The sequence below is a fragment of the Mus pahari genome, chromosome 10 (assembly GCF_900095145.1).
Source record: "Mus pahari chromosome 10, PAHARI_EIJ_v1.1, whole genome shotgun sequence".
NCBI lineage: Eukaryota > Metazoa > Chordata > Mammalia > Rodentia > Muridae > Mus > Mus pahari.
In genome coordinates this window covers 66,959,574-66,986,543 of record NC_034599.1, presented here as the reverse complement: position 1 = coordinate 66,986,543, position 26,970 = coordinate 66,959,574, and the positions used below count along the sequence as shown (strand labels likewise).

At 38.9% G+C, this 26,970-nt stretch overlaps 1 protein-coding gene across 6 annotated transcripts in view; it reads left to right on the top strand.

Annotated features, from left to right (window-relative positions):
* Positions 1 to 378: 378 nt before the first annotated feature.
* Tcf12 (transcription factor 12) overlaps positions 379 to 26,970 on the top strand; it is a 263,062-nt gene continuing 236,470 nt past the window's right edge. For 5 of the 6 annotated variants that reach the window (XM_021206106.2, XM_021206102.2, XM_021206104.2 and 2 more), the window contains exons 1-3: positions 379 to 651; positions 1,348 to 1,444; positions 2,461 to 2,533. In XM_021206106.2, the coding sequence (XP_021061765.1) occupies positions 1,370 to 1,444; positions 2,461 to 2,533 (148 nt within the window). In that variant the 5' untranslated portion in view covers positions 379 to 651; positions 1,348 to 1,369. The remainder of the gene's footprint in view (positions 652 to 1,347; positions 1,445 to 2,460; positions 2,534 to 26,970) is intronic. The other variant, XM_029543008.1, reaches the window with a different exon arrangement.

Sequence of the window (26,970 nt, the reverse complement as noted above, 5' to 3'; positions counted from 1 at the left end):
ACGGCACGCTCAGGTGAGCCAGCTGATGAGCGCGGCGTGAGGGGCTTCGCGCTGTTCCCACAGAGTCCGCCCACCACAGCTGCGGCTCCACAGCGGGCCTCGCCTCCCGCGTCCGGCGAGGCTGAGCTCCGGAATGGCTGCGGGTGGCAGATCCAGATGCCGCCCAGCTGCGTCCCCGTCGCGGCACTTCGGGGCGCGGCGAGCGTGAGGAGACGCCCGCCGCCGGCCGTGGGCTTTGTCCGTCCGCCGCTCCGCCCCGCCCCGTGCCTCCCCGCCCCCTCCGCGGTCCCACTTCCTCGGCGCGGGAGGCGGGAGCGCGCCGGGCAACGAGGGGTTAAGCCGACGCGCTTGAGGCGCGGAGGGATCCGGAGGCGAGCGGAGCTCGGTGCTGAGGCCGCCTCAGCGGAAAAAAAAAAAAAAAAATGTCCGCCTGAGGAGACCCACAAGTTCTATCGGGGGGACAGCCAGCCCGCCCGGGGAGTCACGGGCGGCCAAGCCCCAGAGCCGCCCGAGCCGCGCCGACTCAAGCGCTCGCGCGGGCCCGAGGCAACGCAGCCGCCGGCGGCGCGTGGGGAGGGGGAAGCCTGAGCCCGCGCTCCCGGCCAAAGTGAACTTTAATCGGGAAGGTTGGATGCGGAGCCCGGGCGGCAGGTAACCGCGGGCGGCGGGCGGGACGTGCGGAACTCGGGTCCCTTTGTACCGCGCGGAGCCCGGGGCCGCGTCCAAGTTGCGGCGCGCGGCGGGGCGGAGGCGCGAGCTGCGGGGTCCAGGCCCGGGCAGCGGCGCTCGGCCTGCGCGGCGCTCGGGGCTCGGCGCTCGGGGCCAGGGAGCCGCCGAGCCCGCCTCATTGTTCCGCGAGTCCGGGGTAGGGCGGCCCAAGTGGGAGGTGGAGGCCGGGCGGGAGTTTGCCGTGCGCGGACGCGCGTGGGGCGCTCTCAACCAACCCGGGGACCCCCGCTGGGGACGTCCGGGCCGCAGACGCGGGCCTGCGAGCGGCGCGCTCCCCGCAACTTGTCAGCTCTATTGTTGCTGAGCGAGTGAGTCACTTGGTCTCCGGGTCGCCGCCGCTTTCTCGCTCCCTGGGCTGGGCGCGGGCTCGCTCTGTACTCCTCCCCGGGGGCACCCCGAAGCCGAGCCACCTTGGAAACTTGCGGGAGCCACGGAGCCACGCGTGGGCTCCCGTGTCGGAGCGGCTCCCGTCACTGTCCTTCGGGTATGCGTGGGGATCAGGCGTGTCGGTCGGCGCCCCCCACCCCGAGCGCTGCCTCTCTCTCTCTCTCTCTCTCCCTCTCCCTCTCACGTCGAGCGTCCGGGTGTCCGCGGCTCAGCCTGTCTTCTCTGCCTTAGGACCTGCTAGAAGTGGCTGAAGATGAATCCCCAGCAGCAGCGCATGGCCGCGATAGGGACCGACAAGGAGCTGAGCGACCTGCTGGACTTCAGTGCGGTATGAGAGCTTTCCTCCGCATCTTGGGGTTCTGCTGAGGTTTCCCGAGATAGCGAGCAAGAGAGAAAAGGGGGGAAAGCGACATGGCAGCAGGCAACTCCATCTGCTTTTCAGCGCTTGTTCTCAGGGCTGGAGTCCAGCTCCCCCAAGTTGGACACCTGAACTTTGATGTAATGTCTAGACTTGCAGATTTCAAACTTTAATGCCAGAGGGGTCATTTGATTTAACTAGTTAAAAGAAGAACAATGTAATCATGAGCTCTGGTTGAGTCACTCCCTTCTGATGATTACTAGAGATTTTAGACTTTATATGAAAGAAAAACATATATATATATATATATATATATTTTTTTTTTTTTTCCCCTGAACACTTCTCAGCATATCCCTCCCCTAGACTTCCATTTAGCCTGTGGTACCTGAGAGATGCCAGCTTCAAAAAAGCCAACCCCAGTGCTCGAATTCCCAGCCTTCTGAGCCGAGTGCTTTAAGTATACATATGCCCTCTGCATATGTAATATGGAAAATGATTTAAAAATAAAAGGTGAAGCATAGAGCCCAATGCCCTTATTTCTTACTAATGGATTGAATTTCAACGTTAACTGCTCCTAGAAGGCAGGGCCAATACCTGCTGTATTAGAACTGTTATTATCTTTCCTGTATGTGGTAATTTCATCGGACATGATTCTGATTGCAAGTGCTTATTAAGTAATGTTAATGTAATGAGAATCACTTAGGGCCAAAGTGAAGATCATGGGTAAAAATTTACTGTTTAAACTTAATTATCTTGTAATCTTGCCTGTGGCTGGGTTTTCATAGCAAATGTCACCGGCTCTCTCAAGCAGTATTAGTAAAGAATATCACTTGTTATTGCCAGCCTTGGTCTGAATGGATCTTCCATTTTTATTTCAAATTCCCTATGAAAATTAGGAAACTAATTGATGACACTTGGTGAACTTTTCTTTGCAAGGAGTAGAGAAGAATTTTAAGATTAATAGGTACATTTGGGTTATTTTGCAGATGTTTTCTCCACCTGTTAATAGTGGGAAAACGAGACCAACAACACTGGGAAGTAGTCAGTTCAGCGGGTCAGGTAAGACGATGTTGAAAATCAGAAATTTATATTTCAGTGCACTGACATATTTTAGTAGAAAAGTATATAAAGCATTTTAGTGTCTGCCACACCATTTTTTTACACTGTCCGGTTACAATTATAAACTAATAGAGCCTCAAACTTGGAAAGTTGTTCTGAAGATTGCTTGGATGTTTTAAAGAATTTTAGCAAGTTGCTCTTTTTGTGAATGTTAAGATTGAAAATTGTCTTGAGCATGTTGGATTGTGTCATGACTGTATTTAGAAAAGTGCTTGAAGAAAGAGCTTTGTGGTTCACAGGTGTTCCTTTTATATATGCAGACATTTAATATATCTTCAGGTCATTAGTGTTATTAAATCCTAGGCTCTAAAATGGATAAAGTATTATTTTAATCTGTGTGCATAAAAAGTAGAATTGAGTCAAATAATAATTAGTAAGTTGTATTTATTTTTAAAAAGTGGATTTTACACTGTAGGAAATAAGTAATTTTGTGGATATTAGTTTAAAATGATAATTCTTTGTTAAAAAAATAAAGCATTAAATTATTTTAAATGACATAGGGCCAAATTTTTGTCCTGTAATCAAATTATATTAGGATATTTTTTAAAGTTAGATTCTTAAGCAATATTATTAATGTTAAATTTGTTTGCTTTTGGTAAACTATGTCATATTACTAAATATTGTTCCACCTTTAAAAAAACTAACAATTTAAAAGTAAGTATTTCAGAGCAGGGATACAGAAGTTTAATTTCTGTTTCATTTCAACTTATTCTTCAGTGTCCAAAGAGATGGGGAGAAAAGCAGTAAGAGCATGGTCCTGAAAAAACTGGCTGTAGTGTGTCTGGGCGGGAACTGCTCAGTCACTGCTCACAAGAGCAGTGCTTCTCGTTTACCCTAGCAAAATCATAGCTGCTTTCCAGAGGGCTGTGGGAGCAGAAAGTCTGGAAATTGGCTTACGTTTGTAACCGGCTTAACATTTGATTCTACCTCTACTTCATGTTTAGAAAAATGATTCTGTTGAAAATCACACATCAGTTTAACTGAACTCCATTTTTAACTATGACACTGAAGCATGCCATTTAACAAATCAAAGAGGAAAATAAAAGCATTTTTGGATTGCATGCAACCTAAAGGTTAGTAATAGTGTTCTTGATTACAAAGATGAAATACTCGCCAGAGTCCAGCTCTTCCGCCATCTCTCCTTTTGCTGGTGATCACTGGAACATTTCAGCTTTTTGGGACAGAGGTAGAAAATTATTTGTAAAGAAGTGGCTGTATTCCAGACCTCTCTTAGCATCTAAGAGTTTGTTGTCATGAACTTTTAGATTTACTTTTCGTAAGACATAATAGGTGCCTGGTGTGTTCTGTGAGTCTTGATTACTATTTTATACTGTTAGCTTTGAATCAAGTTGTGGAAAACCTATTTACCTGGGCATTGATCAGGACAGGAGTGTTAGAAACTTGCTGTGAGAGTGCAGTTGACTGATTTTTAGACATTAAGAATAACTTCTGATAGGAAACCGTCGGGTGGACTGCAGGCATGGCACTGGCATTGCCAGCACTCTGCAGGGCTGGGTCTCACAAATATTTGTCATACAAGTTACACTCATTTCTCAGGATTACGATGTATTTGGACTTAAGTTTATCTATATTCTGTGGACATAGCAATATTTAGCTAAGGGGTTTGTTTTGAAAGAATTAAAACATAAAGCTATGTTCTTCAGTAGTTAGTGAGATTTAAATTTTGAGATGAGAAAATTGAACGAGGTTATTTTACAGCAAAATACCTGATGGGTACAGCTTCTCCATAGCCTTTCTTATTTCCAAGTGAATGTTTAAAAGAAATTGGCATAGTAATATTCTGTGTATGTACTATGCGTGTATCTTCCAGAAATTTGATTAACCTATGATGATTTCAAAGGATGCTTGTAACATACTGTAGTTTCTATTGATGTGCAACATATAGGATCTCATGGTTCTTTGGAAGAGTAAAGACTGGAGGTTTTTGTCTTTGGAGTAACATGTATGACACTTGTCCTTTGCTTGGAGAGTGCTGCAGTTTATTATGTGCAGTATTCTGTCCTTTTGGCTATTTGTCCTTTCAGAGAATGACTTAATTTCGTAGTTGATTATTTTTGAAATACAATCCAAATTATGTACAAGACTTCCGTATTTTCGTTTTAGCTGTAAGTACTGAATATGTTCTATAAAATTGGATGTCCCATTTATCTTATGCTGAAACAAAATAAATAACTTGTATGGTAGCTGGTAACTTGAATCTGTACAATTTCATTTCTTTATGAAGATGTCATTTCCTTTGCATCATAGTTAGATTGTAAATTAATCTAGTTGGTTTGATAGGCTCTGTGAGATGTTCTCTAGTAATCTTGTGGTAAGGGTTTCTTTGGAAATAAAAGGTGGGGTACTCCAGATTCATATATAGTTATAGGAAATAATAGATACATCTGAGTATAGTGGCTCATACTTTTAATCTCAGCTTTTGGGAGGCAGAGGCAGGAGAAACAGGAATTTAAGGTCAGTATGGGCTGTGTGACGCTCTGTCAAAACCAACCAACCAGCCAACCAACCAAGACCCAAAATAACAACAAAAGAAGGAAAGTATCCACAGATCCAATGTCCCTTTCCCCATTTTCATTTAGTGGTAATGTTTGGCTGAAACATAGCAGTGTCATACATAGGGTGCTGATAAGTGGTGAGGTAAAGACACTCTCCTACTGCCCTTTCATAATTGCATACACTTTCCTAGTAATTAGAAAATTCATAGCATTATTAAGTGTTTACTCACTCCATTAAGTATGGTAAGATTATGAAGTGTGGACGAGTCCTAAAGCATTTTAAATTGCTATAGTGACATTTGATACATTGTGTGAAGAAGAAATGAAGACAGAAAACCAAGGTTTAACTAATGTGTTTTGAAACTGAACAATATTATAAACAGAAAAAGTGTTTTTTTTTTTCTTTAATAAAAAGAAAACTGAGTTGGCTTGTCACTCAGGATTTTTTCAAGTTATGAGTGGGATGTGGACCTCTGTAGACCTCAGTACTAAGTTTTAGTAACATGTACATGATGAAAGTCAGCATTTCTAGATACTGCTTTGGGTAATACTACTGATAAGTAGTAACTGTAGAGCAGCTGGTGTATGGGGACACTTGGAATATTTTTAAGTTAAAATTATTTATTAAGGTTGAAAAAAGATAAGTAGCAAAGACATCTTTCAGGAAATACTTGTAAATGAAAGTACAAACTTGAAAAACAGAAAAACGAAACACAGGAGTGTAGATGTGAGCTCTGTGTGCCCTTGAGAACAATTCCTGCAATGCCTTTCATCAGATCTCTGTGTTAGAGACTTGGTATACTTAGTGAAATGTGTTTGTAATGGATTGTTTTTGTCATTATTAACAGCTTAAATATAAATGCATATTTCTGTTTTTAAGCTATCTTTTGGAACATTGTCTTCTCTGAGTTTCACAATGGTTCTTTTGGATAGGAAAATAAAACCATTCAACCTTAATTATAATCACAGTTGTTTCTACATTTTAATTTAACAGGTCCATAGAGAGTACATAGATATCAAAACCAGATAGTCTTTTCTATTCTTGAACAATTAGTAATCATCCCTGGAATTTACTGCCTGCTTTATATTGTGGAAGACTTGGGTATCTTGTTACAGGAGAGTTCTCTGAGTTAGAGGTGCTAGGGTGCTCGGAGGTGGGGACTGAAGAAGGAAAGAAAAACCTGTTTCTGGACATCGCATAAGCTACCTTAAAGCAGAAACAAAACAAAACAACAACAAATCCCTTAAACAGTTATAAAATTGCTTTTGGTTGTCACCTGAATGTAATTTTTAGTTGGGAAAGTTGGAATTACAACTCTAATGTGTTTCTATTTAAGAAACAAAGTGAGAAAACCAACACATCACCACGGAAGACTGTTGAATGGTGCTCTGTTCTGTTAAATAGTTGAGTCATATGCAGTCTATTGTCTGTCAGGTAACCATGTATGAGTTACTAATTTATTCAGCCTAATATTGTAGTATTAGCATTTGGGAAGATGGGAAATAGAGAAGGTCTTAGAACGGAAGTAGAGACATGTTATTTATGTGTAAAGATAAAATATAAAACTAAGGTATCAAGAACCGTATGTTAATGTAATTTAACATGAGAAGGCTGTGCTGTCCAGTGAGGGAACCAGCCTAACTTACAAGACTTGATTCAGGGTTGACTTTGGAGGGTAATGTGCAGGGTTATTCAGGGAGGAGGAGAACTCACTTCCTAGTGGTTGGGATAGTACAAAGGGGTAATTTGGTGGGACCAAAGGGCCTATACATTTTGAGAAAAGAGATGTTGGCTTTAACTAGTTGCTATTCCAGAATTCATATTTACAAACTATTATCTGGAGCTGAGTTTTTGGGGTCACAGTCAGACATTATCACTTACTAGCTTGGTAGATGTGAGAGACTTACCTAACCCCCATGGGCTACTGCTCTTAATCTGTTAGGTAAGAGCTCCTTGTAAGTTTGTTATGAGGGTCAGAGGGGCTAATAAATGGAAAGCCTCAGGAACAGCGTGTGTTATGCTGCAGGCAGTGGTGGAGTGAGTTGTTGCTGAGGAGGAGCCTGGGTAAGGAGAACGTTTATCCAGGAGGTTGCACTAATTTAGAGATGCTATTACTAAGGTTTGAATTTAACCACAGTGTGTGTGGGAACAAGAATGAAAATAAATACTAGGAGTAAAGACTCACAGATGTGGGAGAGAGAGAGAGAGAGAGAGAGAGAGAGAGAGAGAGAGAGAGAGAGAGAGAGAAATAGTTCTGATTATAATGAAGATGAATTTTTTGAGTCTTAAATTTGACACAACTTACTTGCAGGGTTATAGATAAGTGGTAGAACATTTGCTTAGAAATCAGATCAGTTGAGTTTGATTTCTCATGTTGTAAAAAACCAAACCAAATAAAAAACAGGAACATACACCCCAATAATAAAAGACACATACAAATTCAAGTGACTGAAAATTCTTATGGCTAATTTGGAGGTCTTTTGTGGGGAAGTGCTAGGAAGTGAGTTAAAGTGTTTTAGAGAAAACAAAGGCAAACGACAACTCACCTTTCATCTGCCTATAAAATTAATGCACAGTTGTCAGCTGTGCATTTGAAAACTGGAGAATAGGAAAAAAAATTACCACCCTTAGTTCACTGCCCAGAGAAAACTGTTAGTTTTGATTTATTTCCTTTAGGTTCCCCCCGCCCCCGGAAGTGCTATATTTGTGAAATCTTAATGGTAGTTCCACTTTATATCCTCCCCTAAAATGCCACTCTATTTTCTGTCATGACTATTTTCTTCTGTTATATGCTCTATCAACTTGGTTTAAAATGGTTGCATCTTTTGCATGGAGTAGATGCAGCAATACTTAAGTTTTCTTATTGTTTACATGTAGGGATTTTGTTAATTTTCCTTTTGATAGTGTGGTAATGAAAACTTTTAAAAAATATACATATATGTGTTTACCACATACAGATTTTCTTTGGTAGGAATACAGAATTTCTTTTCCTACTTATAAGTTATAATTAAGGAGTTAATGAATTCTGTAGGGATATGAACTCAGTGGGATAAATGATGTGGCTATGAATTGATGTTAGTGGTGGATTTAGATGTTTATAATCTGACTTTGTTTTGTTGATTAAGGTAAAAATACACATGCTTATTAACATGAATGGAGTAAGTGGTGGCGACTCACCACAGCAGTGTTAAGAGGGTTATGCAGTTATAGAGTTAGAGAATTCCCTGCAGTCTTTGACTTGTGCCTACTGGGATGGAGAGGAACCAACTGAATTAGTGAGAAAGTCCTTGAATTGTGGCTTTTCAGGAAAGGGGCAGAGTCATGTAGTGGGTGGAGTTGACCTTCAGAGCCATCCAATTGACCTGGAATCAGAGCTTTCAATTTAGTAGCAGTGTTGCCCTAAGCACATCATTTAACGCCCCCCCCCCCAGCATACTTTTGTTATTTGTGTAAAGTAGATAATACTATTTTCAGAATCCTAGTGAGAATGAAAGGAAGTTACTTACTGTGTATTTTAAATACCACAAAGCTAACTCAAATGATGACTATTACTATTGTGGCATCCTTCCTCCCACACCCCCCTTTTTCAAACAGGATCTCACTCTGTAGCCCAGTCTGTACTAGATAGAACTCACTGTGTACATAGCATACTTGAACTTATGGTAATCCTCCTGCCTCAGTCTCCAAAAAGATGGGATTACCGGCCTGTAGTACCATATCCATGATGCAGTTTCTTCTTAACTAGAATTTATGGGCAACATTAACAGTAATGATAATTATAATCAGTATTATATCCAGTGTTTATTAAATTGTTAGGATATGATAGGCGTTGTTCTAAGTAGTTTACATTATTATCATTGTGGTGGTGGAGTTGAGTAAATGTCTCATGAGCTGCTTCTTTCTTTCTTTCTTTCTTTTTTTTTTTTTTTAAAGAATTTATATGAGTATACTGTAGCTGTCTTCAGACATACCAGAAGAGGGTATCAGATCCCATTACAGATGGTTGTGAGCCACCACGTGGTTGCTGGGAATTGAACTCAGGACCCCTAGAAAAGCAGTTGGTGCTCTTAACCACTGAGCCATCTCTCCAGCCCCTCAAGCTGCTTTTTTGATGTCATAAATTTATATGTGTTTTTACATGTTACATGTATAAGATGTAAGAAAACTCAAGAGTTGCTTTGAAGGATCATCTGGTTACTAAGTAATTTAACTGGTTGTTTCCTTCCTTCTTTTTAGGTGATTTCTTTTCAGTATTACAGAATGGTGAATGGAATGTGTATACTTTATATAAACCTCCCATGCTTAGGTATCACCATTTCTTAGATGTAGGTAGTGTTTTCTCCATAGTTTCTCTACCTGCTTGAAATTCTTAATGGAATAAATATTAAATAACCTAGGAGGATATCTAGCTGGGAGATATGCTGAAGAGATTCCAGAAGTTAGGTTAGAGCAGTTGGTTAACCTGTGGTTTAATCTTAACCTGTGGGTTTTGACCCCTTTGGGGTCGAATGACCCTTTCACGGGAGTTGCCTAAGACCATCAGAAAACACAGATGTTTACATTATGGTTCATGACAATAACTTGAAGTAGCAATGACATAATTTAATGTTTTGGGGGGTCACTACAATATGAGGAACTGTGTAAAAGTATCATAGTACTGGTTTAGAACATCTCCACTTTTCTCAGTGGTAGAGACAGAATAAAGAGTGCACTACAAGTTAGAAACAACCTTACCCAAATTCATGTATTTTTCTTCTTAATGTCTAGCACAGACATGCTTCTTGTAAAACAAGTATGTTTTTTATTAGTCTACATAAAACTGAAGCTCTGAAGGCTCCCATGCTTACTTCGCATACGGCACTGCTAGTCTCCTGCTCTGCTCTGTGTCTGGAGATAGGGCCAGGGATGGTTGGGTCCCGGTCTGCTCCCAGTTAGGCCCAGTTCTAGAGTGCATTTTTCAGCTGTGCTTTCCTTGTTCTTTGAGAATACTGTATTTTAAAGCAAGAATGGCTTTGTAAGTAGAACACTGTTCATAAACTAAAGCTTAGGTAGATATGTTGATAGTGTGACTGCCATTTGAACCTGCTTTCTGTTTCCAGTCAAGTCATCCTATAACAACAATAAAGATTTATTATTTTTATTTTATGTGTGTGGGCATGCCTGGTATTTTACTTCTTAATGCCTAGCACAAACGTGCTTGTTATAAAGCAAGTATGGCCCATGGAGGCCAGAAAAGGACATTGGATCCCTGGGAACTGAAGTTACAGATGGTTGTGAGTCACTGTGTGGGTGCTGGGAGTTCACCCTGAATCCTCTGCAAAACCAGCCATTGCTATCTATATCTTTTTAAATATACATTTGAAATCCTATATCCTATATCTTTTTAAATATACATTTGAAATAGGAAAAATTATATTTTTATAAAAATACCTTAATTTTTGTTCTATGTTTAAAATGTGCTCTTATATGTTATAGGTTAAAATTGTGGTCATAGAGTGACTGTAATGAGTCGCCCAAGCTCTTGAAAAGTGCTTGGGGACTTAGAGATCACATACAAATGAAAACAGATTAAGATTTGGTTACTAGTTTTATTCTTGCTGATCATGAGTCAGTGATGAGATCTTCAAAGCAATATAATAATACAATTTGAGATAACTTACAACAGACCTTTTCTTTTTCTTAAAGCTTTGCTATCACATCTCAACATATTTTTTGTTTTTAGGACTTGGAGATAAATAGACATGGCAGTTTACACTGCTAATCACAGCATGTAGAAGGCTAAAGCTGGAGGATTGTGAATTTGAAGAGAGCCTGGGCTTATAGTGAGATCCAGGTCAGCCTGGTCTAAAGAAAGCCAAACCAAAAGAATCAAAAATTAGAGTCTGTTTAGGATAAGAGTTCATCCCCTACTTTGGGGTTAAGAGGATAGCTAGGTTGGGGTTGGGAGGCTCTCAGAATTGGGATAATCAGGTAGATGAAATAAAACAGTATTCCTGGAAGTCCTGGTTCAGCTGTGTCCTTGTTTCTGGTGACCTATTGTGAGCAGGATCACTTCACAGTTAGAGCCTGTAACACCATTGCATTGGTGGCTGACAGTGCAGGCTGCATATACAGTAACCGGCACAGTGCTGTGAATATTTGTGGGACATGTAAGATTTGTGGTAAGAACCACCACACTTCAGTCCTGGAGGCATATGTTGTTTTGAGGTTGTTGGAGATCAATGAGGTTTGTTTGTACTATTGGGGAGGAGAAAGTGCTAGCATCATTTGGAGTAGAAACATGGTGTGACCATATATAGGTTCAGAGTTGGCTGCTTGTGGAGCAGGATTGAAAAATCTGAGTTCTCCTGAGTTACAGGTTTTTCTGAGGCTTTGTTTGGAAGCTCTATCAAGTGAAGCTGTATCTTCAGGTTTTTGTAAACTATTTTTCAGTGTTAACTTCAGTTTAGAACAAAGTTAAAGAAAATATTTTTGTATTGAATCCCTTGGAGCTGACAAGATAGGTACAGTGGTAAAGGCGCTTACCACCAAGACTGATGACCTAAAGTTTGATCCCTGGGACTGACTTGGTGAGAGGAAAGAACTGACTGTCATAAGTTCCCTTCTGACATCTGCATGTGCTCAGTGTCATATTTGCATGTCTCCCCTCTAATCCCCACCATCATAAACAGCTCAAGAAAATCCAACTTTTTTTATTGAATGTCTTGGTGTGAACACATGGACAGCTTGACTGGATTAAAGCTTTCCAGTTAGGCAGGCATCTGAGGATTTCAGGATATTCTCCAGATACCTTCAGTGTCTCCTACCTGAGTGTTAGTGGCTCGTATTGTTCCAGGTTAAGTGTGTTTTGTTTACTGTAATCCCATTTCTGGGCCATAGATGCATAGTTTATGAGCTGTAATCTTTTTTTTTTTTTCAAAAACAATTTTTTATTAGATATTTTCTTCATTTACAATTCAAATGCTATCTCTGAAAGTCCCCTATACCCTCCCCCTGTCCTGCTCCCCAACCCACCCACTTCTTCTTCCTGGCCCTGGCATTCCCCTGGACTGTGGCATATAATCTTTGCAAGACCAAGAGTCTCGAGCTGTAATCTTAAAACCAGAAAAATCTAAACTTTTTAACTACAAATCTAGTAGATAAACTATTTTGCTGGCAATATATGGGTTAATATGCAAAAAGGCCATTAAAACCATCTATGTCCCCAGTTTTTGTATGGTTATCAGGTGTTGGAACAATTTCTAACATACTTTATACTATTCTCTTTTCTAAAATCTGAAAACTTCCACCTAGACCCCCCTTTTTGTTTTTGTTTTTGTTTTTTTGTTTTTTTTTTTAAAGATTTATTTATTATTATATATAAGTACAGTGTAGCTGACTTCAGACGCACCAGAAGAGGGCGTCAGATCTCATTACAGGTGGTTGTGAGCCACCATGTGGTTGCTGGGACTCAGGACCTCTGGAAGAGCAGTCAGTGCTCTTACCTGCTGAGACATCTCACCAGCCCCCCCCCCCCCCATTTTTTTAAAGCTCTCAAAAAGGATTTCTTTCTTTATACTAAAAGTATACACTGGGAACTTTAAATACAGAAAAATATGTGGTAAATTAGTTCTGTAACACAGATTGTTGGGCCAGAGGATTTTCAGGCTAAGTTTTGTCCTTTGAGTGTTTTCTGTAATGGCTGATTTAGGGGCTTAGATTCTGCTTTGAGGATAAAGTAGCTGTCTTGTCTTTGGGCCAGGGAACACTCACACTTCTCTGTCCGGCTAAAGCATACAGGGAAATATCCCAGGCTCTCTCAGAGTGGAGTGCTTTCATTCTTCTTCTGCTTGTTATATAACCAGCATTAGATGATGCCCTTCAAAAGGAAGCTTCATTCTTTATCACAGCCTTTCTGGATTTTGTCAGTTTTCTGGTAGCAGATAGAGAAGAAAATCCTCCAAGGGTTAATCAGCTTCATGAAGAAAACGTGGAACCATGATAGACTAAAGTCACTTTCTGATAAATTCTATTTTTTATTTTTGGAAAAGTTTTCAGATTAGTGGCTAATGTTTATTCCTATGATAATACTCATTGCAGTCTTTTTCATTAATATAAATGATTTTAATGAGTGATTCTTACTGCCTAGTTGGTTCTGTCCCATGACTGTTAACACAGCTATGGAAGTAATGAAATGTATAGTGAGCTGGGCTTTATAGAATCTGCTCTGGCTTTTCCATCTACTTTGCAAACCTGTTTAGTTTACTGTTCTAGTTTTAATTGTGTAAATAACCGTGGTGTGGTATTGCATAATTTAATTGGCTTAGCTGGTAACTAAACAGTAGGAACACAAAGCAGGCTGTATAGCCAGGGCCTCTCTTGACTTCATATTTACTTATTCTTTCATTTCTAGCCTAGAACAGTACTGCAGTGAGCAGATTCAACTGATATCAAAATAGCTAGACTCCGGACACTAACTCAACAAGTTGTAATAGCAACTGGGCTTTGCCCAGTGATTGATGAAAGGGGCAGAGTCTCAGTCATTTTAAAAATACTTCATAAACATTTACTTCTGTACTGTTTACTTCACAGTTTTTGTAAGATGTTGGTAACTGTTCATTTCACAGAGGAAACAGAAATCAAGAGTGATGCATGTTTGGTGTGGTTTCTGACTGCCCCTCAAGCAGCGGTAGTCACACCTGCACTGATACCAATCTGCATGGTTTGTCTTAAGGAGAAACTTACTGTCTCTAGAAATCGTTAGAATTTGTTGTTATGACAAGGAGTCTAATGTAAGGGTTAAGTTGATATTTTCAAAAATAAAGTGCTTCAAGATTTGTTATTAAAAAGAAAATAGTATAATTATAAGTTTATATAAAACAGGTAAGCATTTTAAAAGTATTTCAAGATGTTAATTGCAAACAGCTACAGTCTGAACCATCTTTGGGAGAGAGGAACTTTGTGTCTCATTGTTTAGCTGTCTTTGTGTTTTTGGAAGAATAGGGAATTTTTATAGTTGTTATGGTTTGGAATATTTAAACTTATTTTCAGTCGAAACTATTACATCTTCCACTGTAATAAATCTCCAAGGTTGTAAATGGTAGTACTAAGTGCAGGCGTGTGAAGTACAAAACTAAAGACTATGGGAATTTGCATTAGGGTTTTTGAACTCACCTTAGAATTCTTTAGAGTACTGTCATCTGCCTTTTTCTATTTATTGTTGTGATTAGTGGTTATTGTTATTTAGATTATAAACATTTTGAAAACAAAAGTAGTATTTTGTACTTGTGATTCAGCAAAACACCACTTTTTAAGGTTCACAAACATTTGAATTAGGTTTGGATATATGTGGTAATTTGGAAAGAGATTAAATACCCCTAGTTTTATTTTTCTTCCCTAGCATAATCTGTGTGGTAAGGCTTAGAGGAAGCACTAAGATTTATGAGGATGAGCTGACTGGAGATTTGAACTGTGTACCATTTATTTAGAATGTTTTACCTGTCCTCTTATTTTCTTCTGCAAAGCTCTTAGCCCATTCAGGACTCCTCATTTAAGTATCAACGATGAGCAGGAAGTGGCCAAGTGGTAAAGCCATTGAGGTTTTAACAGGGGTACAGCTGGTTCTGCAGAACCACAGCCAGCTCTGGCTCTAAGCAATGAGAAGTGATACTTGGAGAGTGGTGATGAGTGCATGCATGTGCATGTTCTGCCCCTATCCTCCCTGCAGAATGTGTGGTACATTTGTTCTTAGTAATGTCAAGCTGAGAGAATAGCTTGCTTGGTTCTTGGCTTAACTGGCCATAGGAACTCAGTTTTACGAGAGCTGTAGGAACCATTTACCACCATCTGGAACCGGTAAATACCCAGGCCAGAACTTTGAAAGTTAGATGTTTTCCTAAATAACCCCGATTTTTGCCTGTTGACTTGTACTTTTTTGGCTTGGAATTGAGGTTGTGTAGATGTGGGGAAGTGTCCCGAAAAGCAGAGAAAAGACTCATTGAATGGAACTATGAATCTGGTTCCTTCTTCATTTGTGACAGAAAATGGATATTTCATTTAGTACTCTGAGTCACCTTTGGTTACATTTTTCAGAACTAGGCTAGTTGTGTTGATTATAGAAACAGATTGTATGTGTTCATGTATAATTTTATTTTGTTCAATGCTGGGCACCATTTCAGGGCCTCATGTATACCCTGAGACAGACACCTAGTTCCCTGGGAGATTGTAGACCTAGGTTTACTTTTATCAAGTATTTCCATCTCCAGCCTCTTTTCTTTCTCTTCTCTTCTTTCTTTACTTTTTATGAAGAATTAAGTTGGCTACTCTGATATAATTGGAAGGTAATATGTTACTAATGTATATAATTTGGAAAAATATTGTTTACTTTTCAGTTGCTATAATAAGATAACATGACCAAGGAAACTTATAAGAAAGTTTATTTGGAGCTCACAGTTTCAGAGGGTTCGAATCTATGACCATCATGGCAGGGAACATGGCAGGAAACATGGCAGCAGGCAGCAGGCAGGCAGGCAGGCAGGCAGGCAGGCAGGCATGGCTTTGGAGTAGAAGCTAACTGGGAATGGCTTTTGGAAAACCTCAGTGCCTTCCTGCAGTGGCACCTTTTCCAGCAAGGTCACAGCTTCTAATCCTTCCAAACAGTTCCACCAATTGGGGACCAAGTATCCAACCATATGAACCTGTGGGGGCCATTCTCATTGAGATTATCATACCTTGGTCAAAAGTTTATCAGGAGACTTCTTGGTTTATTTATTTATTTTTTTAAAAAAGGCATCTCGGGGCTGGTGAGATGGCTCAGTAGGTAAGAGCACCCGACTGCTCTTCTGAAGGTCCAGAGTTCAAATCCCAGCAACCACATGGTGGCTCACAACTATCCGTAACAAGATCTGATGCCCTCTTCTGGAGTGTCTGAAAACAGCTACAGTGTACTTACATATAATAAATAAATAAATCTTAAAAAAAAAAAAAAAAAGGCATCTCTGCAGTCTCCCTCATTGCAGGGAGTCTCTTCTCATGCAGAGCTCACTGGTTTAAGACCACTTAATCTGAGGTGTCAGCTGCTGGAACACACTCTTCTGCATCTCAGCACTCATACAGCTTTCCTCTAAACATTTATATTTTCTTATATAACCTGAGAGAGTGGATAGGTATTATTATTGTTTTTTAAAATCTTAATCACTTCCATTGCAGGTAAAACCTTCAGATTTCTGAAAATACCACCTTGATAGACTAGTGTTGATGGATTTAGTTGCTGAAAAATGTCCATTCGCTCCCTGTGAAAAGAGCAGGTTTGTGTTTATTCAGTGGCTCTGAGATGAGATAATTGGTATTTTTATGATATGAATGGAGCCTTTGTGTTTTTGAATGTTGTGAAACAAAGCTGTATTTATAAACACATTTCAAAAAATATAAATGACACTTTTTTGGTGAAGATGTTCACTGAATAGCAAGAAAGTTCAAAAAAAGGGAGCTTTGTTAACGTTTAATAATAATCTAACTGTTTCTGTTGACTCTCTCATTGATGTTTAATGAGTACCTGATTTTAGAAACTTTTATGTTAAAAATAATCTTTAGATGGGGCTATCATAGAAAAATACTTTATGAGATTAAATATTCCTCTTACAAGTTTGTGTTTTAAAATTATTGACTTGGTTTATAATATATAAACCAAATAACAGTAGTATAGTCACAAAGATCTTTAGGAAAGCCTTGCTTAGTGCCAAATACGAGATGAAGAGAATACTATGGCCCAGCTGATTTAGTATAAATAGTAAAAGTTAATATGATTTAATATGAATAGTATAAAGTATTCAGACAGAATCCAAAGAGTGTTTAGGTTTTGAAAATTAAGGTGGCTAATTTTTATCTTTCTTGTCACTTCCTTTTTTCAAGATTTCAAATAAAAAGATTTTACTTACTTTAATCAACATTTTTAACATGGGTTTTTCAAAGAGGCCATGCAGCATTTTTTAAAAAGATTTATTTTATTATGTATATAGCATTCTGCCTGCATATATGCCTGCAGGTCAGGAGAAGGCACCAGATCTCTTTGTAGATGGTTATGAGCCATCATGTGGTTGCTGGGAATTGAACTCAGAATCTCTAGAAGAGCAGCCAGTGCTCTCAACATCTGACCCATCTTTCTAGCTCCTTACTTTTATTTTACGTATATGAGTATTTACTTGCATACATATTAATGCACTGTGCGAGTTTGCAGTACCTGAGAAAGCCAGAAGAGGGCACTTGATAACCTGGAACCAGAGTTACAGATGCCACTGAACCAGGGTGCTCTGTCTTAGCTAGTGCTCTTAACTGCTGTGCCATTTCTTCAGACCCTCTTTTCAAGACTTTTGTGGGCTTTTAGCAGTTATCTGCTTAATATAACATAATTATTGTAGAGAAAGTGCATTATATGTGTTAGTAGTGGTTTTTGGTCGACAAGAAAATGCCAAGTTTTAAATTAATTTTAAGTGCCTACATGTAAGTTATAGAACATTTTTTTTTTGTTAATTACCTTTGAAGACTTACACTATATAAACTAGCTATAAACTAGTGCTAAAACAACTCAGTGGTCTGGAGGGCAGAAGTTGTCTGTCTGCCTTCCTGTACCCTCTTTTCTCCCTTGGTTCAGATTCATGCTCTTCAACTTCTTATAGTTTCTCATGCACATTCAGGTGATGCATAGCTCTGATTACTGGGAAGCCAATAGTTCTGCAACTTAGCTTTTTCAATTAACAGGATACAGTTGAGGAGGGAGGGTTCTTATAAAGGGGGATGTTGAGTCTATATGAGCTTAGTAGGTTATTTGGTTTCCTCGATTACTTGTAATATTTGGCATATTGTAGAAGATGATGCAATTTCCCAATATATAGGACTTAATGAAGTCCTTAATGGTCAAAAAATCTATATCAAAACCTGAAAGCATTATCAGTTCTTCCAAGTATTAGTGTTTCAGTTTTACCAACTTAATTATCTCCTCTTTTTAGAAAAGAAACAAGAGTTGTGATAGGATCTGGCTCTTGCCTGATCACAGACCCTTTTTTTATTTAAAAAAATTTTTTTGGGGGGGGGCGGAGTTTGTATTCCTAAATTCTATCCCCTTGTATTCTACCTATCCAGTTTATAATAAATGTGAGCCTATCTAATTAGTTTATAAGTTCAGTGTCAAGTATATAGCAAGGGCCTTCTTCTGTGTCTTCACCAGGTGAGTGGTAAGAACTTGTATTTGCATTAAGGAGCATTAATACATCCTTGACCTGAGAATTTCTCCTGGTGCCCTGCCTTCCAATATGGAAGACTTAGGTTTTCTCTACATAGGCTTTTATGGGAGGACATATTAACAACAGAGCATTCTGCTTTTGGATGCCCAGTTCCTTTCCTCATGTGCAAAGTATATTCACTTCATACCAGTAGCCCTCCAGTAGCCCCCAAAGTCTTAATTTTTGTAGCAATAACCTTAAAAGTTTTAGTTTAAATCCAGCCTCATTTAAATCTATTCAAATTAGCTTTATCCTGGGACAAATAGACTTCTCGAATTGTGAGCTTGAGAAATCAAAATAAGTTATGTGTGCCTAGTATATAATTGTGGGGCAGACACTTCTATTCACAAAGGAAAAGATGGGCAAGAAAACAGAAGTAGCTGGTCCCAAGTAAACCTGGAACTCACAGAGAATAGCATTAAATCATTTTTTACATTAAAACAAAACCTTTCTTACACACACACCTGTGCATGTGCGTGTGCTTGAGTACTGTGTATCTGCTTGTGTGCTTGTGTGTGTGTGTTGTGTGTGTGTGTTTCCAGGATGGAACTCGGGTGATCAGACTTGCCCAGCAAGTTCTTTTATTCCCTGAGCCATTTCCCTGGCCCAGCAGTGTTAACTCTTAAAGATGGAGAGGATGTTCTGTGCTCTGACTCTATATTTTATCCTCTGAAGTACTCAAGAAACTCCTGTGGGGCCGTGCTGGGATCAGCTCATGCATGCAGCAACTTTCACAGGTTAGAATCTCATGCCTGCAGTTTTTTCATATTGAGCAATGCCCTAATAGTGACTCTGTAGTGTTTTTACCCTAGCTGCAAGTCTCTGGAATCTCAGGTTGTTTGCAGTATCTGTTAACATTTAGGTGCAGGTAGGAAATGAGGCCCTTCAGCAAGTCTGTTTTCTATGGATGGTACCAATATTTGATGCTTATGTCTGTACAAACTGCAGCCTAAGCCATGTTTAGGCTCTCTTAAGCCTTATTTGGAGGCTCTGAGGGGAGGGTGTTGTACTAGAGCACAGGGAACAGACTTGAGATAGCCTTGTTTCTTATTTCTGCCAGGGACCCTATCAGAATTGTCACATTTCTCCCAGCTTTCTGACCACAAACATTTATGCTGTCTCGAAAATTTTGAGACTTTTCTCTGTTGCTGTCTTCATCTTGTAGCTTTTCACTAAATCACCCTTTCACTCCAAAAACTGCTTTAGCTTTTATTCAATCTCCAGTTCTAAAACTGTTCCTCATTTCTGTTGTTTTATGTTGTAAATACCTTACTGTCAGGTACTGATTTCTTCCCTCATAGCTCTGCTGCTGCTGTAGCTGAATACCTGAGACTAAGCAGTATTTGAATAGAACCTTACCCCATTGTTCTGGAGGCTGGGAAGTCAAAGATCAGAGTACCAGTGTGTAGCAAGGGCTTTCTTTCTACATCATCAGGTGTCTGGATGTAAGGAGAGTGTGGGCAGGAGGTTAGTTGTATGGCATCAATCCTTTTAGACATTAATCTTTTCACATGAGTGGAGCCCTTATGGCCTGACTATTTCTCTATAGACCTCAGCTACCAGAACTGTTGCACGTGGATACATTCTAGCATGGGCCTTGGTGGACGAAGTCAGACCAAACAAGCTCAATAATAGAATTGACTAGTGAGGCCTTGCATGTTACATATTTTCTTTGTGGGGTAATAAAATTTTAGTTTAGCTTCTTTCATTTATATAAGTCTCTCAGGTTTTCTATTTTTAAAGTCATACTTTGGTACTGGGGCTAGCTTTGTTCCTGTTAGGAAAGCACTTAATTACTGTGTTAGACCACCAGTAACCTATCGTCCTCTACCATCCTGTAAGGAGTTTTGTTTTGTTTTGTTTTTTTCATTACTGTCATGAAATTATTTATAATATTGCATTACCTTTTAAATTGGGGTTAAGTTCTAGAGTCAAGCTTTCCTTCCAGTACTAGTGACTGTGCTTTGTCGAGGTGGATTTTCTTTGTTTTGAGATAGGGTCTCATGTAGTCCAGGGTGGCTGTAGGCTCATGCTTGCTGTCACTAAGGATGAGCTGGCTTACAGCTCTCGCTGCTGGGACTTCAGTTACAGTTACGTGTGTATTCTCATTTCTAATGTTAATCATTCCGTGGTGTGTAGATACTTCCTTCATCTCCCTTTCCTCCTACCCCCCAAATTTCCTATTAATGTAGGTAATGATTGTCTTTATATCATTGGTTTAAAAATTTAACCTTTACATTTAAAGATAGTTTTGCTGGGTTTACAATCTAGAGTCTTTTTTCTTTGTTAGCATTTAAAGATTTCTAAAAACATATTTTGGCTTATTTTATTTTTTTTAACAGTAAGTCAGTAGTGATTCTTTGTATATAGTCTTTTCTATATAAGGGATATTTTCTTCTTGTGGCTTTTAAAAGATTTCCTAGTTTTCTGTAATTTGATTATGAGGTTCTTGTGTATATTTGATGTTTATACTTACACAGATCTTCCACACACACCCCCCAACCCCCTGCCAAAACAAGAGTTTCTCTGTATAGCCCTGTGTGTTGTGGAACTTTCCCTGTAGATCAGGCTGGCCTCAAACCATCTACCACTGCCTTTGGAGTCCTGGGGTGGGATAAAAGACATGTGCCACCTCTTGAGGTGTGTGTGTGTGTAGAGGCAGGGGGTGGCCTCTAGGTATCTCTAAATGCCTTTATTCCCTATCCTTTTTGCTAGGACAGAAAGGTTACTACTGTGGGAATTGTTACTGAGGTAACAAAACCTTTTTTTTCCTCAATGTTTTGCCCTACAATTTTTTAAAAAACATTATATCTTTTGTTTTAATTTATTTTGAGACAAGCTCTCTCTCACTGTCAAGGTGAGTGCTATAATTTGGATTTAAAAAAAGATTTATTATTATTTATATGCATGTTCTTCAAAAATCCATGCCAGGCCTAACCTAAGATATATATCTTCTGGACTGAAACTTACTGTGTATCTAGAACACTCTCTTACACTTGCAGCTGCAAGTGTAAGAGATCATAGGTGTGTCATGTGCAGAAAGTTTATAACCTAGATAATGTTATTTTATTTTTTAAAGCTCATTTTAAATTCCTCCCCATTTTTTCCTTTTGCTTTTTTTTTTTAAAGTGAGTGGTTTGTATGCCCTAGTTTTCTAGTCTTTGTTTAGTAATCCCACCTTTTTATTTCATGCCTATTTTTATTGACAGTTTTTTTTTTTTTGCTTTTTTTTTGTTTTTTGGTCTTGCTATAGGTTATATTTTTCTGCTAATGTACATAGCTGGCAAATTTTTATTTCCTTGCCTTTGGGTTTTTTTCCTAAATACTAAAACAAACAAACAAACAAACAAATGCTTCATTGTAAAGTATAGCTTCAGACTGCTGGTGTACAATTTCAACCCTTACTTTACCCCTACTTTTCTCTCTGTGAAAAGGAAAACCTGCTTAACCCTTTCATAGATGCCTTCAGTACACACGGGCCAACTATAGACACTGCTGACTTTTTTTTTTTTTAAAGATAACTTTGTAATATCTCCTGGCATTATTCTCTCCCGAGTCTACCTGGTTTGTGTCAGTTGGTCACCTCTTGGTCTAAAAAGAAAAATGCTATTAACCCAAAAGGATATTAAGCCTGAAGGACAGCCTGTTTTTATTGGAAGCTGTTTTGTAGGAAACTCTCTAATGGTATGTCTAAAGGCAAACCATTCTGAGTGCCTTTAAGATGTTATCCCCAGAATTAGGGAAAGACAGAACCTTGGATTCTGGGTGTTGTGACTGTCTCACTATTGAGTGTTTAGATTTTGTTCTTTGTTAAAGACTCTAGAGCTTTGTTCTGGCCGGAAATTCAGTCATTAGAGATCATTTGTATTCCTTCCTGGTTGTTTTAAAGCATTTCTCAGAGTAGGTCTAGGGTAGTGGTTTTCAACCTGTGGGTTGAGACTCCCCTGGGGGTCATAACAACCCTTTCACCTGGGTCACCTAAGACCATTGGAAAACACAGTTATTTACATTGTGATTCAGAACAGTAGCAAAATTGCAGTTATGATGTCGCAATGAAAATACTTTTACCACAATATAAAGAACTGTGCTAAAGGGTCACCGTGTTAGGAAGGTTGAGAAACACAGTTCTAGGGTAACTTTGGTTCTTAGAATAAATAAATCAGCCATATTAGTTACTTGGCATAACTAACACTCCTGAGATTCAGTGCTTTGGCTTTTCAACATTTATTGCATGTATATACTGCTTCAGACTTAAAATATCTCACAGTTCCTCCTTTGTTTTAGCCTGCTGTTGTGGAGTGTCACCATATACTTGTAGGATTTGCCATTAGTAACACACATGTGGGTTAGCCTTAAAGATGTCTAGAGAGAACTTCTCTAAATAGCTTCCCTCTCTCAACCAGTGCCCTAGGAATTGCAGCTGCTGTTTCCTCCCAGAACCCCAGTCTGTTCTGTTTCCTTGGGTCAGAGAGACCATCTTGTGCATACTGATCTACAGATTATTTCCACACAGGAAATGAAAATGATGCTATTGCTTACATTGTTTCTAGTTTGTTTTCCAGTGTTGGAAAGGAGGCATTTGATAGGTGTTTTCCATTTTTCTAATTGCTTTTCAGGGGAAGGTTAATTTAGTGCCAATTACTGAAATTGGCTTAAGTCAGAAACCTTCTTTTCTTGTTATTAGAAAGGTAAATTTGGCTGAAAAACTATATATGATAGTAAGAAAGGAATCGTGATACTTGAATGTGGGCAGTACCGATGAAACCAGGACAGATACCTACTGTCTGGTTAGGTAGTACATTGCGGTGTAAGTTATGTTCTTGTGGGAGAGACTGCATAGAACCATCAGGATCTGTAAAGACACCGGAACTCCAAAACACCAGGAAGGTTCTAGAAGAACCTTTCTTTCCACACTTTCAAGAACAGAAAGTCTAGTATATGAGAATTTCTTAACTTCATAGCAGTTTTTGCATAAGATTCAGTTTTAAACAAACTATGAACAGATGGAATTCCTGAGCTGTCCTGATAAACAAGGGTGATTAGCAATGCCATGGTCAGTACTTGTGGTTTGTGTGCATGCAGGGAGGTAAAGCCTTGCTTGCTCAGGTGCAGACTCCTTAGAGTGAATGAGGCCTGAAGTGACAGCAGAGAGAATAGTTCTCAGGCCTCTGTAGAACATCCCCAACTTCATCATTGCTGTTCATTCTTTGCTGTTACTGACATTCTTCCCACAGAGAAACTGCAGCCTGTAAGAAACAGATGAAAGCCAAAATCAGATTACTTTTAACTGATTTTCTTTGTTTGATTCTCTTGAATCCAGTAAGGTTTTAAAAGAGAAAGAATATAATTTTACGATCTTTGTTTCTTCTTTGTGACAGACAGGTTTCATGTATCTCAGACTGGCTTCAGACTTGCTGTGTGGCTGAGTAAGACCTTGAACTTCTGATTCTCCTTTCTCTACTTCTCAGCTGCTAGGATTACAAGCCTGATTTAAGCAGTGCTAAAGCTCAAACCCAGAGTTTTCTGCTTAGTAGGAAAGCATTCTACTAAGTTACATCCCTAACTCCAAGCTTAAGATTTCTAAAAGATATCATTTTATAGCACTCTGAAAAGGCAAAAACCAGTTGTTAACTTGGAGTCGTATGGTTGAAATCTAACGTTTTATCTTTATCCATTTTATTAAATTGCTTGTATTTCCTTAGGTTTTCAGGTGTTCTCAGCTACTTATCTCATTGGATGTTACAGTACCTTGTGCTCTAATGAAATGTAATTTACATATTTATATCTCTTAATATTGTTTTGAATATGTATTATACAGTTTAAATCTCAATTATTTTAATAGAAGTTTTAGAAAAAAATTATGATCCAGTTTTCTATTTATCACTAAAATGTAAAGTTATCTCTGTTTTATTTAGTAATTATTCAAAGCATAAAGAATATTATACACAGGCATTCAGTAGGTTTGTATTTTTATTTATTTATTATTATTATTATTATTACTATTATTATTATTTGGTTTTTCAAGACAGGGTTTCTTTGTGTAGTCCTGGCTGTCTTGGAACTTACTCTGTAGACTAGGCTGGCCTTGAACTCAGAATCTGCCTGCCTCTGCCTCCCAGGTGCTGGGATTAAAGGCGTGCACCACCACTGCCCGGCTGGTTTATATTTTTAATTTATTTTTGGCTGTAAATGTTAAATGTAAAACTCTGTATGATGGAAAAAATAGGATTTGAAACTTATGCTTGAGTGAATTAAAAGTGCTTTAAAAGAAATTATTTATTTTTATTTTATATATTTTGAGTGTTTTGCCTGCATGTGTGTATGTATATCATGTGTGTGCTTGATGCCAGTGGAGGCCAGAAAAGGTTGTCAGGTTCATCAGAACTGGAGTCACACACAGTTTTAAGCGGCCATGTGAGTGTTGGGAGCTTAACCTGGCTTCTTTAGGAGCAGCCAGTGCCTTTAACCGCTTAGATATCTTTCCAGCCCTGAAAGTGCTGTATTTAGGCAAGGATTTAATAATTTCTGTAGCATATTTACACATGGCATTTCTTAGTAAAGAAACCAAGATAAGAAACCATTTTATGAAAAAGTTTTCTAAAATTTGAGTTACAGGCTTCATGTAACCAGTGTTCATTCTGCATGTTTTGTAATAGCAGATTATCTTAGGTGACAGGGACATGGTCCTTCTGTAGGATTACTTTTAGGAGATTTTATGTATCCTGGGTGGTGGTATAAAGTACATTCAGTGGTGAATCATGATTAAAAAGAAAACAAAACAAAAAACCAGGAGGTTTTGAAAGCTATAACTTTAGTAGTTAAACTTAGCTGCTTTTAGTATTTTTTGTTTGTTTTTTCAGTTTGGATTTTTTTTGTGTGTGTGTGTGACTTGGTGTGAAAATGTTTGAATTTGTACATCAGATTTGTAGTGGATTTAGTTATTTTGATAATGGTATTCACCATGGTTTAAACACTGGTCTGGGTTTTCCCATATTAGATGAAAGGCCCATTATGCCTTGTTGTTGTTGTTGTTGTTTGTAGTCTTTAGAGTCATTGGCCTTTAATTTTTATTAGACAGCCTCTTTTAAAGAAAGTAGCTTAATTGGGAATGGAAGTAATCTATCTAATCTTCTAACCATACTGAGGAAAATATTTCAGAAACACACGAAAAAGCTTTGGATTATTATTTTGTAAATAACAATTAATTCAAACCAGTTGTAGAAGAAGTACTTTCAAGTTTCATAGTTATGGTCCAGTGCAGATGTGGAGCTCAGATAGCTTCCCATTTTTTTCTTCCACTGAAATTCTAGTAATTGTTCAGAATCATAGTGTGTATAGCTTGACTCAGGGAGGAAGCTGTATGGGCATTCCTAATGAAGTGGAAAGTAACTCTATTATATGTGTTTAAATGGGTTGCAGTATCTCATGTACCATTTAGTGGTTTTTATAGGAGAATGCTAACAACTTGCACATTGTGAGAACATTCCTTTTTTGTTTTTTTTTTTTTTGAGACAGGGTTTCTCTGTATAGCCCTGACTGTCCTGGAACTCACTTTGTACACCAGGCTGGCCTCGAACTCAGAAATCCGCCTGCCTCTGCCTTCTAAGTGCTGGGATTAAAGGCATACGCCACCACTGCCCCGCTTGTGAGAACATTCCTTAAAGATAGGAAACATTTCTGAAGCAGATTTAATTTATAATGATATGTCAAGGCCAGTTTTTTTCATTGTGCATTTGTTGTCTCAAATTAAAATAATTATTAATAGCAAAAAGATAATTCAGCATTTATGTAACTTTTTACTTTAGCTTTTGTTTTCTAGGCACACATGGGTCATAAAATGACTTTTCAGACTTCTAAGGAAGTCTTTGGTTTTATTTTAATAGAAATTGATTTTTAGTTTTTATTGTTATATTTACTTTTAACTTAGAGACCTTGAATATATAGAAAATACACCTTGCTTTGTTTCAGAATGTGGAATGGTATAAGTTGAATAGAGGTGAAAAGCAGTTTTCTTAAGTAAGAGGAAACATACTTGATTTCTGCATAAGTCAGTTGTTCATTCATGTATCTTTTACTTTGGGGTTGTGCATAGAACCTAGAGCTTTCTGCACTCTGGCAAGTGCTGTCTGTCTCTTATCTCCAAGGTACAAATTCTAGTCCCACTTCTTTTGTTTTCTTTAGGGTTTCATTGCTGTGAAGAGACACCATGACCAAGGCAAACATTCAATTAGGGCTACAGTTTCAGAGATTTAGTCCATTATCATGGCAGAAAGCATGGGAACATGCAGGCAGACATGATGCTGGAGAAGCCATAGATGAGACACCAGCAGGAGACTATCTTTCGCAGGGAGTCAGGAGGAGGGTCTGATTCCACACTGGGCAGAGCTTAGAGATTTATGACCCCAAAACCCGTCTCCACAGTGACACACTTCCTCCAACAAGGCCATACCTTCTAATAGTGCTACTTCCTATGGACCAAGCATTCCAAAACACGAGTCTGTTAGAGGAGGTGGGGAGCAGACCTAGTCAAACCACTTCATTTTTATATTGGAAACAGGGTCTTAGTTACTCAAGCTGGCCTTGATCTCAGTGTAGTCCAGGCAG